At 48.8% G+C, this 12,666-nt stretch overlaps 1 protein-coding gene across 1 annotated transcript; it reads right to left on the minus strand.

The window, feature by feature from the left end:
- Nucleotides 1-10,226: 10,226 nt before the first annotated feature.
- LOC123049714 (protein SPIRAL1-like 4) lies at nucleotides 10,227-11,239 on the minus strand. Its single transcript, XM_044472600.1, has 2 exons — nucleotides 10,934-11,239; nucleotides 10,227-10,721 (listed from the first exon to the last, which is right to left on the minus strand). The coding sequence occupies exons 1-2, from the start codon at nucleotides 11,237-11,239 to the stop codon at nucleotides 10,626-10,628; spliced, it is 402 nt and encodes a 133-aa protein (XP_044328535.1). The 3' UTR covers nucleotides 10,227-10,625.
- Nucleotides 11,240-12,666: the final 1,427 nt, after the last annotated feature.

Below are 12,666 nucleotides of genomic sequence, written 5' to 3' on the forward strand. Positions count from 1 at the left end.
AAGAACCACCTACAGACTCAGATGAGCGGTACCGCTTTGACGTTGAACGCCCGGGGTTGACACGGCGGACTTGCTGCTCAGGATGTTCATCACCTGGAACCAAACACACGGACACACGAAACAACCAGAAGGAACGATCAAAACCAAATAAACACAACAAACATGGATCAACAGGCGGTAGGGAATGATGGAACTGGGCATCCGGCGGTAGTACCGTGCCTGCACAGCGGCAGTACCGCTCCAGCGGTAGTACGCGCCATATGGGCGGTAGTACCGCTTAGTGCCGCTCGCGCGGTAGTACCGTGCAGGAGGGGCGGTAGTACCGCCCGAGATAGGGCACGGAGGATCCCTACTTCCGTGGACAGATCCAGCACTACCGGGGATGCCAAATTCAAAAATAAACCTACCAAACACCAATCCAAAGAGTCTAGTTGCCTTCTCCAACCTACTCAAGCCTAGATTTGGCCAAAAATCTAGAGATGCAACCACTATTGCCCCTAAAACATGAGATCTGAAAACTAGACAAGAAGAGAAGAGGAACGAGGGCAATACCGGCATCCATGGCAAGAGGACGAGGTGGGGATCGACTCTACCGAGGGAAAAGGAGAGAAACGGTCCGGAGATGGAGGGCCGCCGGAGCCCTCCCGCGGCGAGATGGCACTGGAGAGACGAAGAGGAACGAGGGGATGAAGCAAATGGGTATGGGGGGAGGAAACCACCCCTGCCCACGACTTAACCCCCTGGTCCCGCCCCTCAGCGGTAGTACCGCGGTGATGGGCGGTAGTACCGCTTAGTGCGGTAGTACCGCGGCTGAGGGCGGTAGTACCGCTTATGCACCTAAGCGGTAGTACTGCGCAGCAACAGCGGTAGTACCGCCCAGTGCAACTCAAAACTAGACTCAACAAGCACGGCACAAAAGAAAAGAAAAGAAAACGACGGCAAGAAGAGAAAACCAAGAGACACCGAAAGAACACTAGCAAGAGGTCAGAAGACACACCCCTTCAAGAAAGGGGCGGTGGCCGAGGCCACCTATGTTTGAGTCAATTGGTATGGCACCGCGAAGAATTATCCTTGGGCCCATGACCAAAACTCGTCTTTGAAGCACAAGTACCATCAAAAATGGCTAATGTGAAAGAGTGAGATTAGTTTATGCATTATGGGGGGAGGAAGAGTTCATTTAGAGAACAACACTCCCCCTATGTCCATGCCTACACCTAGACAAGAATGCATGATGAATGTGAGGGGTGTGCAAAGGTTCAAACCACATTGCTCGAATCAATGATATTTAGCTCATGCCTTAACTCGCGAAATCTTGCTTCATCCAATGGCTTCGTGAAAATATCTGCAAGGTTATCATGAGTGTTGACATAGTTGAGCTCGATCTCCCCTCGCCTAATATGATCCCGGATGAAGTGATACCGAATCTCAATATGCTTCGTCTTGAAGTGTTGCACCGGGTTGAGAGAAATCTTGATGGCACTTTCATTGTCACACCAAAGAGGCACTTTGTCACAAATGACACCGTAATCCTTTAAAGTTTGCCTCATCCATAAGAGTTGTGCACAACAACTCCCGGCCGCCACATACTCCGCTTCGGTGGACGAGAGAGACACACAACTTTGCTTTTTAGAAGACCAACTTACCAAAGAGCAACCAAGAAATTGGCACCCTCCGGAAGTGGACTTCCTATCCACTTTGTCTCCCGCCCAATCGGAGTCCGAATACCCTACAAGCTTGAAGTTTGCTCCTCTTGGGTACCATAAGCCAAAGTTTGGGGTATGAGCCAAATATCGAAAGATTCGCTTGACCGCCACAAAGTGGCTTTCCTTAGGTGCGGCTTGAAACCGTGCACAAATTCCCACACTCAACATGATATCCGGTCTAGATGCACAAAGGTAAAGTAATGAACCAATCATGGAGCGATATACCTTTTGATCCACCGCTTTACCATTGGGATCGATGTCAAGTTGGCACTTGGTGGGCATTGGAGTGGAAGCCGGCTTGACATCACTTAGCTTGAATCTCTTGAGCATGTCTTGAGTGTATTTGGCTTGGTTGATGAAGGTTCCTTCTCTTCTTTGCTTTACTTTCGAAACCGAGAAAGAACTTCAACTCTCCCATGGAAGACATCTTGAACTTTGAGGTCATGAGAGCGGCAAATTCCTCATTGAAAGCTTTGTTAGGGGAACCAAAGATAATGTCATCAACATATAGTTGGCACACAAACAACTCCCCTTTGACCTTCTTAGTAAAAAGAGTGGGGTCGATTTCCCAACTTCAAACCCACGATCTTGTAACAACTCGGTAAGGTGCTCATACCACGCACGTGGGGCTTGTTTAAGGCCATAGAGTGCCTTATGGAGTTGATACACATGATCGGGGAAAGTAGGGATCCTCGAACCCGGGGGGTTGCTTGACATACACCAACTCATTAATAGGACCATTAAGAAAAGCACTCTTCACATCCATTTGTTGCAACTTAAAGTTGTGATGAGAAGCATAAGCAATCAACAAACGAATAGATTCAAGGCGAGCAACGGGAGCAAAGGTTTCACCGTAGTCGATACCCTCGACTTGGGAGTAGCCTTGTGCCACCAATCGTGCCTTGTTGCGGATGATGGTCCCATGAGCATCTTGCTTGTTCTTGAATATCCACTTCGTTCCAATGACATTGTGGTTCCCCGTTGGCCTTGGCACTAATCTCCACACCTTGTTGTACTCGAAGTTGTTGAGTTCTTCATGCATGGCATTGAGCCAATCCGGATCTTCGAGAGCTTCATATACCTTTTGGGGTTCCACACAAGAGACAAACGCGTGATGTTCACAATAGTTTGCCAATTGTCTACGAGTGCTTACCCCCTTTTGAATGCTTCCAAGCACATTCTTCATGAGATGACCTTGGTGGAGAGCTTGGAAGCAATCTTGGCGGCACGACGCTCCAATTCCTCCTCGGAGGTGAGTTGAGGAGCGGTCACTTGATCATCTTGAGCGCCGTCTTGAGCTTGTTCTTGATCTTGAACTTGCTCGGAGGAGAGAACTTGACCTTGGGCATCACTTGGTGTGTCTCCACCGTCTTGATCATGATTTTGCCCTTGGTCTTGTTCATGAGGTTGAGGGCCTTCACTTTGTTCTTCGGAAGCGTGTGGGCCTTGGGTTGGTGATGGCTCCACTTGAGTGGAGCATTGTCCTTCTCCTTCGGCCACAAGGGGTTCCTCAATGGGTAGGATAAAACCAACACCCATTCTTCTTATGGCTTGAGGAGGAATTTCATCACCTACATCACAAGTGCCACTTTGCTCCACTTGGGAGCCGTTATTCTCATCAAACTCCACGTTACACGTCTCCTCAATAAGTCCCGTGGATTTATTGAGGACACGGTAAGCATGAGAGTTTGTAGCATAACCAACAAATATGCCCTCATATGCTCTAGCCTCAAATTTAGACAACCGAACACCTTTCTTGAGAATGAAACACTTACACCCGAACACCCGAAAGTACTTGAGGTTGGGCTTGTTACCGGTGAGTATCTCATATGGAGTCTTGTTCAAGCCCTTGCGGAGGTAGAGCCGATTGGATGCATGACACGCGGTGTTGATGGCTTCGGCCCAAAAGTTGTATGGAGACTTGAACTCCGCCATCATGGTCCTTGCGGCATCCATCAACGTCCGGTTCTTCCTCTCCGCAACACCGTTTTGTTGAGGGGTGTAAGGTGCGGAATATTGATGCTTGATCCCCTCATCACTAAGAAACTCATCCAAGGTGTAGTTCTTGAACTCGGTGCCGTTGTCACTTCTTATTGTCAAGATCTTTGCATTGTGTTGACGTTGGGCTTCATTTGCAAAGTCAATGACGGTTTGTTGGGTCTCACTCTTCCTCTTGAAGAAATACACCCAAGTGTATCTTGAATAGTCATCCACAATTACCAAGCAATACTTTCTACCCCCAAGACTATCAAAGGATGGAGGCCCAAAGAGATCCAAATGAAGGAGCTCCAAAGGCCTCTTCGAGTAAATGAGAGTCGTGGGAGGGTGAGCCTTCTCATGAAGCTTTCCTTCGATACAAGCACTGCAAGCACGATCTTTAGCAAAACTAACATTCGTTAGTCCACGGACATGGTCCCCCTTGAGAAGACTTTGCAAAGATCTCATATTGACATGGGCTAACGGCGATGCCAAAGCCATCCCACGTCAACTTTAGCCATTAGGCATGTCGCGGTCTTAGTGGGTCGCTCCGAAAAGTTAATCACATAGAGACCGTTCTCGACATGCCCAACAAAGGCTACTTTAAGAGTCTTGCTCCACAAGAGGGCCACGGTATCAATATCAAAGAAGGTGGCAAAGCCCATGATAGCAAGTTGACGAACGGAAAGTAAATTGTATGCAAGGGACTCAACAAGCATGACCTTCTCGATCGTGAGATCATGAGAAATGACAACTTTGCCGAGTCCCAATACCTTAGAAGACGAGGCATCACCCCACTCGACATTGGTGGGCATAGATGGAATCTTGTGCACGTCCACCACCAAGTCCTTGCTTCCGGTCATATGATTTGTAGCTCCACTATCGAGCAACCATGATCCCCCACCGGAAGCAAACACCTACAAGAGATCAATGCTTGGTTTTAGGTACCCATTTTGTAATGGGTCCTTTGATGTTAGTAACAAGGGTCTTAGGAACCCAAATAGACCATTCAATGTACTCATGAGGAGAACCAACAAATTTGGCATAAACATGCCCATCACTAGCACGGCATAGCACATAAGAAGGATTAAAGTCGCCGGCTTTGTTGGAAGGGGTGGCATTGCCCTTCTTGACACCGCCACCCTTCGCATTGTTCTTCTTCTCCTTGGAAGCACCCTCTCCCTCCTTCACAAAAGTTTGCTTGAGAGGAGGAGGTCGTTTGGTCTTGTCATTCTTCTTCTTGTTCTTGGGCTTGGGTGCGAACCCAATCCCCTCCTTGGCCACAACTTCCTTTTGATTGCTCAAAAGGTCGTTGAGGTTCTTCTCGCCTTGTATGCATGACACAAGGCCTTTCTCAAGTTGCTCCTTCAACTTAGCATTTTCCTCAACAAGATGCACATGCTCACAACAAGGATTAGTAGCACTTGCATTATCAACTAACACCATATGAGGAAAGGTGGCTTTCTCCTTAGTTAGCTTCACTTGGAGTTGATCATGAGACTCCTTGAGGCTAGCATGAACACCCTTCAAGACTTTGTGAGCCTTGTCAAGAATGTCAAACTCCTCTTTGAGTCTAGCAAGATCAACCCCAAGCTTCGCCTTCTCGGAGTTTAGCACACGAGACACAACAAGAGCATGATCGAGATCTTTCTTTAACTTAGCATGATCATCGTTGTATGACTCCTCAAGAGCCAAACGAAGACCACGCTCTTCGTCAAGAGCATTGGAAAGATCCGAAATCTCATCGGCATAGTCACGACTATGCCCCTCCATCTTAGAGATGGTGTCTTCGTGAGCCTCGATCATGTCATTGGCTTCACCAAGTTGTTCCAAGAGAGCAACGAAGTGCTTCTTGGATTTACCCTTGAGTTTACCCATAAAGGTCTCAAACTCATTTTCCTCCACATTTGTCCCCTCATGTTCATCAATGCTATCCGTCGAAGAAGGATGATTAATGATGGTAGTTTTGATGTTGGGGGTTACCTTGTTGGTGGCTTTAGCCATGAGGCACTTGGCGGTGATGTTCTCATTGGGTGAGTCGAAGAGAGACATCCGTGGAGTCATCGCAATGGCAACGGAGGCCATGGCAACCGACTCACCATCTTCATCATCGTCATCATCCTCATTGTACTCTTCTTGTACCACCAATGCCTTGGGAGGAGTCTTCTTGGTGAAGTTGCTCTTGTTGGGGAACGACTTGGCCTTGTCCTTTCTAATGAGCTTGCCACCATTGTCTTCCCTCTTCTCGTAAGGGCACTCCGCAACAAAGTGGCTCACATTGCCACAATTGAAGCAAGTCCTCACTCGTTGCTTGCCCTTTGCGCCACTTGAATTGTTCTTGTTGAAGTTTGGCCTTGTGTTCTTCTTGCTCCAAAATTGCCTTGAAGCAAGAGCCATGTGTTCATGATAGGCATACTTCGTATCTTCGAGGTTGCCCTCCTCTTCTTCCTCTTCATCCTCTTCCTCCATACTAACCTTGGCCTTTAGAGCAAGGTTGGGCTTCTTTACTCTTTGAGAGCGAAGAACCGCATTGTCGGCGGTCTTGTCCAAGATGCTCATAGCAACAACTCATCCAACACTTCACTTGATGACAAGGTGTGGAAGTCCGGCCTTTGACGAATTACGGAGGACATGGCTTTGTGGTAGGGCATCATTGCCTTGAGGAATTTGCGCTTGATCCAATTGTCATCCGTGTCCTTACTTCCATGATCTCGGAGAGAGACCGCGAGTTTGGTTACTCTCCGAAAAAGCTCACGAGGTTCTTCATCTTCTTTCATTGCAAACTCGTCGGCTTCATCTTGCACCACTTCATAGTTGGAGCGTTGAATGCTTGCGCTTCCCCGATAGAGGGAAACAACTTGGAGCCAAGCATCTTTGGCCACGGTGTAAGGCCGGAGATGAGGAAGATCTTCGGGTGGGATTGCTTCTTGGATGATGAAGAGAGCATTCTCATTGAATTGATGATCCACAACTTCTCTAGGAGTGAAGTTACTTCGGTCATGCGGATAAAAACCTTCTTCAATGATTCTCCAAAGGTTAGTGTTCACATGATTTAAATGACGCTTAAAACGATAGACCCAAGAATCAAAATCTACATTCTTCTCAATCTTAGGGGCCGGGCCGGCATGATTCAAATGAGTGGAAGGGAGCGGTCCACCATAGACAGGTGGAGGTTCCACATGGGCAAAGATGCCGGTCCCATTTTTACCACTAGAAGAAGGAGCTTTCTCGCTAGTAGCTTCCCCCTTGTCGGAGGTAGCATCCGTCACCTTGTTAGCGGGATCACCCACTTTCAACGGTGCGGTGGAAAGTTTAAGCCCTTCTAAGAATTTATTAAACATGCTTTCGACCTCGGTCGTCATGGAGGTTTTCAATGTGTCCAACGCCACATTGAATTCCTCACGAGAGACCGCGGTTCCCCCATCTCCCGTAGACGAGACCGGATTCACACCGGAGTGCTCCTCCACACCGTCTACGACGTCAACCATACTCTTCGGACGGTAAAGTCCTTAATAAAGAGACGAGGCTCTGATACCAATTGAAAGGATCGATATAGTTGACTAGAGGGGGGTGAATAGGCAACTAACAATTTTTAGCTTTTCTTTACCAATTTAAACTTTGCATCAAAGTAGGTTGTCTAGATATGCAACTAGGTGAGCAACCTATATGATGCAACAACAACAAGCGCACAAGCAAGAAAGGGATACAACACAATATAAGCGTGCACAAGTAAAGGTAAGAGATAACCAAGAGTGGAGCCGGTGGAGACAAGGATGTGTTACCGAAGTTCCTTCCTTTTGAGGGGAAGTACGTCTCCGTTAGAGCGGTGTGGAGGCACAATGCTCCCCAAGAAGCCACTAGGGCCACCGTATTCTCCTCACGCCCTCACACAATGCGAGATGCCGTGATTCCACTATTGGTGCCCTTGAAGGCGGCGACCGAACCTTTACAAACAAGGTTGGGGCAATCTCCACAACTTAATTGGAGGCTCCCAACAACACCACAAAGCTTCACCACAATGGACTATGGCTCCGCGGTGACCTCAACCGTCTAGGGTGCTCAAACACCCAAGAGTAACAAGATCCGCTAGGGATTAGTGGGGGGAATCAAATTTCTCTTGGTGGAAGTGTAGATCGGGGCCTTCTCAACCAATCCCGAGCAAATCAACAAGTTTGATTGGCTAGGGAGAGAGATCGGGCGAAAATGGAGCTTGGAGCAACAATGGAGCTTTTGGGGGAAGAGGTAGGTCAACTTTGGGGAAGAAGACCCCCTTTTATAGTGGGGGAGCAATCCAACCGTTACCCCCCACTTCAGCCCCGCAGAGAGCGGTACTACCGCTTGGCCCTATAAGCGGTACTACCGCTCCCCCTCGCGGTACTGCCGCTGGGCCCAGAGCGGTACTACCGCGGTGGTCAGGGCGGTACTACCGCACACGAGCGGTACTACCGCCCCCACTGCCGCGGCTAGTACCGTAAAACCCGACACGGAAAAGACCCCTCGAATCGAGGCGGTACTAGTACGAAGCCGCAGCGGTACTACGACTGGGGGCTACAGCGGTACTACCGCTGTGGAGCGGTACTGCCGCTTGTAGCACCCAAGCGGTACTACCGCTCTGGCCTGCGGTACTACCGCTGGGACCAGAGAGGGCACACTGAGAGAGGGGAACGAGCTCATCAACGAAGCGGAAAGGCTCGGAGGGTGTGCAAAGGAAGTGTACGTGATGATTCCACCCTAGCCTTTCCAAAGCGGACCTCCTCTTGATAGTACGGTGATCCCTACGAGACTAGTCCACCAAACTAATTCTAAAGTACTACACCGTCTTCGCTTCAAACTCCGAGGGGAGGGAATCGTCTCGTGCCAAAGGATGAATCTCTGAAAAAGTCAATGCACACGATTACTTCGCAAAAGCATTGTCATCAATCACCAAAACATCTAAGCGATACAAATGCCCTTACAAAGATCTACATCTTTAAGCCGGCTGAATATCAGTTGAATATTTCAAGACCAATATTTTTGTCAAGTCAGAGCATGGAAGGCCGACTCAAATGGATTATTTCTTATAATATTTCTTTACAAGAGCCAATGTCAGCAAATTGGTTATGAAGCTGGCCTATTGACCCGGATTTTTTAGAAGAAGTGCCTGAATTTTTTGCACTGGCAAGGTTTGGACATATCTGTTAAAAGAGATTTGCTATAAGATCTTGAGTATGCATCCAGGAGGAAATGACAAGGACTTAAAGATGATCAGGTGTCGGTTCAGGAAAATATTTAACCCGGAGCACAACCTATCAAGTTTGTTCTTGTGTTTTTTTACCGGATCAATTTAACATGGATAAATCCAAATTAAATTGAGGGCTAATGTCGGGGATATACCCCGCGGTATGACCCGGCTGGAAGTATGACCCGGCCGGGCTTGGCGTTTTCATTGTTAACCCGCTGGAGTGGCAACTCACGAGCCTGGCGACTCACAGATGGCCCTAACGACGGGTCAGATAGAAGACTAGGCCCAAGGCCCAGAAGGCCGGCTCATGTTATGGTGGGCCGATTTACGAGGAAAGGCATAAGGAGTTTTCCCTTAAGGGGGCAGGCTAGGATTCCACTTGTAATAGACTAGTCCTAATCCTAATAGGACTCCACATGTAATCCGCCCCTTCAACTTATATAAGGAGGGGCAGGGCATCCCAAGAGGGACAAGCAACAAGAAACAATATCTAGGGCTAGACACAAAGGGGGAGCCGGCTTATGCGGCGACTCTCTCACGAGCATAATGAGATCTAGCCACAAACAGCATGTAGGGTTATTACCGGATGATGTTTCCCGGGGCCCGAAGCTGTATAAATCCTTGTCTTGTGTTGCGTCTCTCGATTCCGCTCAACCCCTCTCAAGCTACTACAAAGATGCGTTGGCCTTGCGACCAAGTCCTCACACTAGGACACCTGCCGTGACAATTCCACGACAGGATTCGGTCGGCATTTGTCTTCGGTGCATCTGCATGGATTCGGTCTTCGTTCATCTGCGTTCATATGTCTACAGGTTGAATCCTTCTGATCTACGTTTCTCTTCATCGGCGACGGTTGTTGTTCTGGTGCACTAGTCCTTTGGGGCTTTAGCTCGACGACTTCCCGACTGTCTACTACAGATTTGCCCGGCTCCGGTGGGGGAGGGGCGATGACGTCGACGCTCCTTCAGCCCGCTCTAGTGCTTGTAGTATTGCTAGGTGGTGTACGGACATGGATGTAATTTCTGTTACTTCTCATGTTCTTTGTGCCGCCATGATGTTTGAATAGATCGAAAGTTTTTCCCGGAAAAAAATATATATACGGTAATCCTTAGATCTATAATGAGTTTGTGTTTTGAGATTCACACATATACTCATCCTCATCATTGAACACATCTTCATTTCACTACTCAATGAAGTCAAAGTTTCATGTCTAGGACATGGTGAACGTACGATCTTAACCAACTATTATGTTGTCTGGACTTCATGGAAATGGACTAGTATATGCTAGATGTGAATATGTTTACCATGCACAATACGATGCCTCATGACTCCATGTCTCCATCTTATCATAACATAGCCCGTGGATAAATAAAACAAGTTACAACAATCTATATTCACTCTTGGAATTACACATTAACCACAAGAGTAACAAAACCATTTGAATTGAACACCCAATCATCACTTAAACCCCATATACCTTAAGCTCTGGATAGCAGTAATTACCACAGAGGTCCCCGCAAGCGCTCTATGTATGTGACACTCACGCGGCCAAGCAACACCCAACACGGTACATGCACGTAGATATGTAGGCCATGCAAGGCATATGCCACACTCGTGCTACATAAATTAGAACACCCTCCTTTTGCATAAATAGAACTTTTTTGAGGCAATTTTGCATAAATAGATCAAGTCATAAACTCTTTGTTGATGCGCGCACCGGCTCATCATTTGTCGTCAGTTACGTTCGTCTCCGAAGAGAAGAGAAATCCAAGCGACGACGCCCCTCCCGGTGCACACCGGACCCTCGTCGACGGTCGGTCCTGCAAGGCAAAATAGCCAAGACGCACATGTTGATTACAAGCACATGCATGCATGCATGCTATGTGAGTTGCTATATATGCCACGGATCATCTGACTGAAGTGGTCTGCAATGGACGATGCATCTATATGGACAGAAACCAACGATCTGAACTTGTGAAGCAGTACGTACTACTTACAGTAAATAAAAGTAACCGAAATCTAAAGAACTTACGGTGATTAGAAGCCCGGTGTTGTTGCCCGATTGGTTAGTGTGGTAGATGATGGAAGCAGGTCTGTGAGACACAATCGGGTTCGATACCTCCTCTCTCTTGGGAGGAGCCTGATACGGCGGTTCTTGGTGGTCTGCTTCATCACCGGTCATGACCTTGTCGTCCTGCGGCTGCATGACGATGCTGTCTTCCGAGGGCTTCTCGGTCTCTTGGTTGGACTTGAACCTGCGGATCGGGAAGATCTCATCCGGCTCAAAGAGGTAGCCCAGAGAGCTCCGGCCGCCCCCGCTGCTCCCTGCTCTACTCATCTTCCGCTGCAGTGTGCTCTCTCTAGCGGGACAAGTTGCTACTTATAGAGCTGGTGTGAGTATGGGTCACGCTGATGTGCACACCTCGGCAGGTCAGTAAGCAGTCACATACTCACATGAACTTCACTGGTGGGCCTGTGCCCCTCGACTAAATCTCAGCCACCCCCGTAAACTGGCCGTATGTCGTTACTACTCGACGAGTCGACGTGAGATCGAGAGACTAGGAGGCACGAGGCCGCCTTCAGGCATGGCCACACACCGCAGCAACACAGCCTTTTTCGGCTTTAATCTCGACCGTTCAACACTGATCATACGTTAAACAGACGCCGTCCAACTCGTAAATATTTGCTGCCCTGTACAAAGAGGCATTTTTTTTTAATTTCAAACTCTGCTGAACAACGAAGACGTTTCTATATATGGTTTGGCGTTCATGGGGAAATTCATTTCAACCCCAGAAAAGCACTTGGATCAACCGTACGAGCGTGGTGATCCCGAGAAGTGTCGTCGTGCGCTACTCCTTCCTTTGATCCCCAACAGTTCTTAAGAATCGCGTGCTCGATCGGTTGGTAAGTGGGTCCTAGGCACCAGCGCCTACGGAGCTAACATTTCCTCAACTGTTCTTTTTTTTAAAGGGCAAAAGTCTTCATTAATTAAGAGAGAGTTTACAACAAGTTTGGCAGCAAGTAGCCGGTAAAACAAAAGCCTACTCTTCCGGCATAAGATTACACAAATGAGTTGCACCCGCCAAACCTCAATTCTTCGTCTCGCACCGGATTTTGGCCATGATTATAGTCGACGAGTTGTTGTTGAAGATCCTTGCATTGCCCTCGTTCCACAATTCCCAAGAAACAAGCATTGTAATAGAAGCCATAGCCTTTATAGGTCGAAAATTTTGAACAATAGCAAGACCGGGTTGCCCCTCCCCACTCCTCGTGCCGCCCCTCCGTGGCGACTCGGGTGGTGAAACCCTAAGCGCCACCACACCAACCTCCCCCCTCCCTTCCTCTTGCCGTTGCCTGAGGGGGTCGCCAGGCTGCTCGCGCGACCGCCAAGGAAGGTGGCGGCGAGGACATGCTCCGCCCCATGGCTCTAGATTTGAGGCAGCGGCCTCTACGACAAATGCGACGCCTCGCTATAGCAGGCAGTGGCACTGAGGCTACGGGCCGCCCCTTGGCCGCGCGGGTGGCGAGGCGGCGGCGGACGCGGGTCATGGCGCGAGGGTCGTCCCGCCAACCCTTGGAGTGCAGCTCGGTCAACCCTGCCATTATGGGATCCTGGTGGCCTCTGGTTCACCGGATCTAGAGGTTCGGTAGTGGGTTTGTGGCTGGGGACTTGGACCGGGGGAAACCTTTGGCCGGCGGTGACGGCGACGGTGTTTTGGGTGCCACCCTCCTACCTGTAGGCGTCATCGAGGTCCTCTCCGCTCC

The sequence above is a fragment of the Triticum aestivum genome, chromosome 2D (genome assembly GCF_018294505.1).
Source record: "Triticum aestivum cultivar Chinese Spring chromosome 2D, IWGSC CS RefSeq v2.1, whole genome shotgun sequence".
Taxonomy (NCBI): domain Eukaryota; kingdom Viridiplantae; phylum Streptophyta; class Magnoliopsida; order Poales; family Poaceae; genus Triticum; species Triticum aestivum.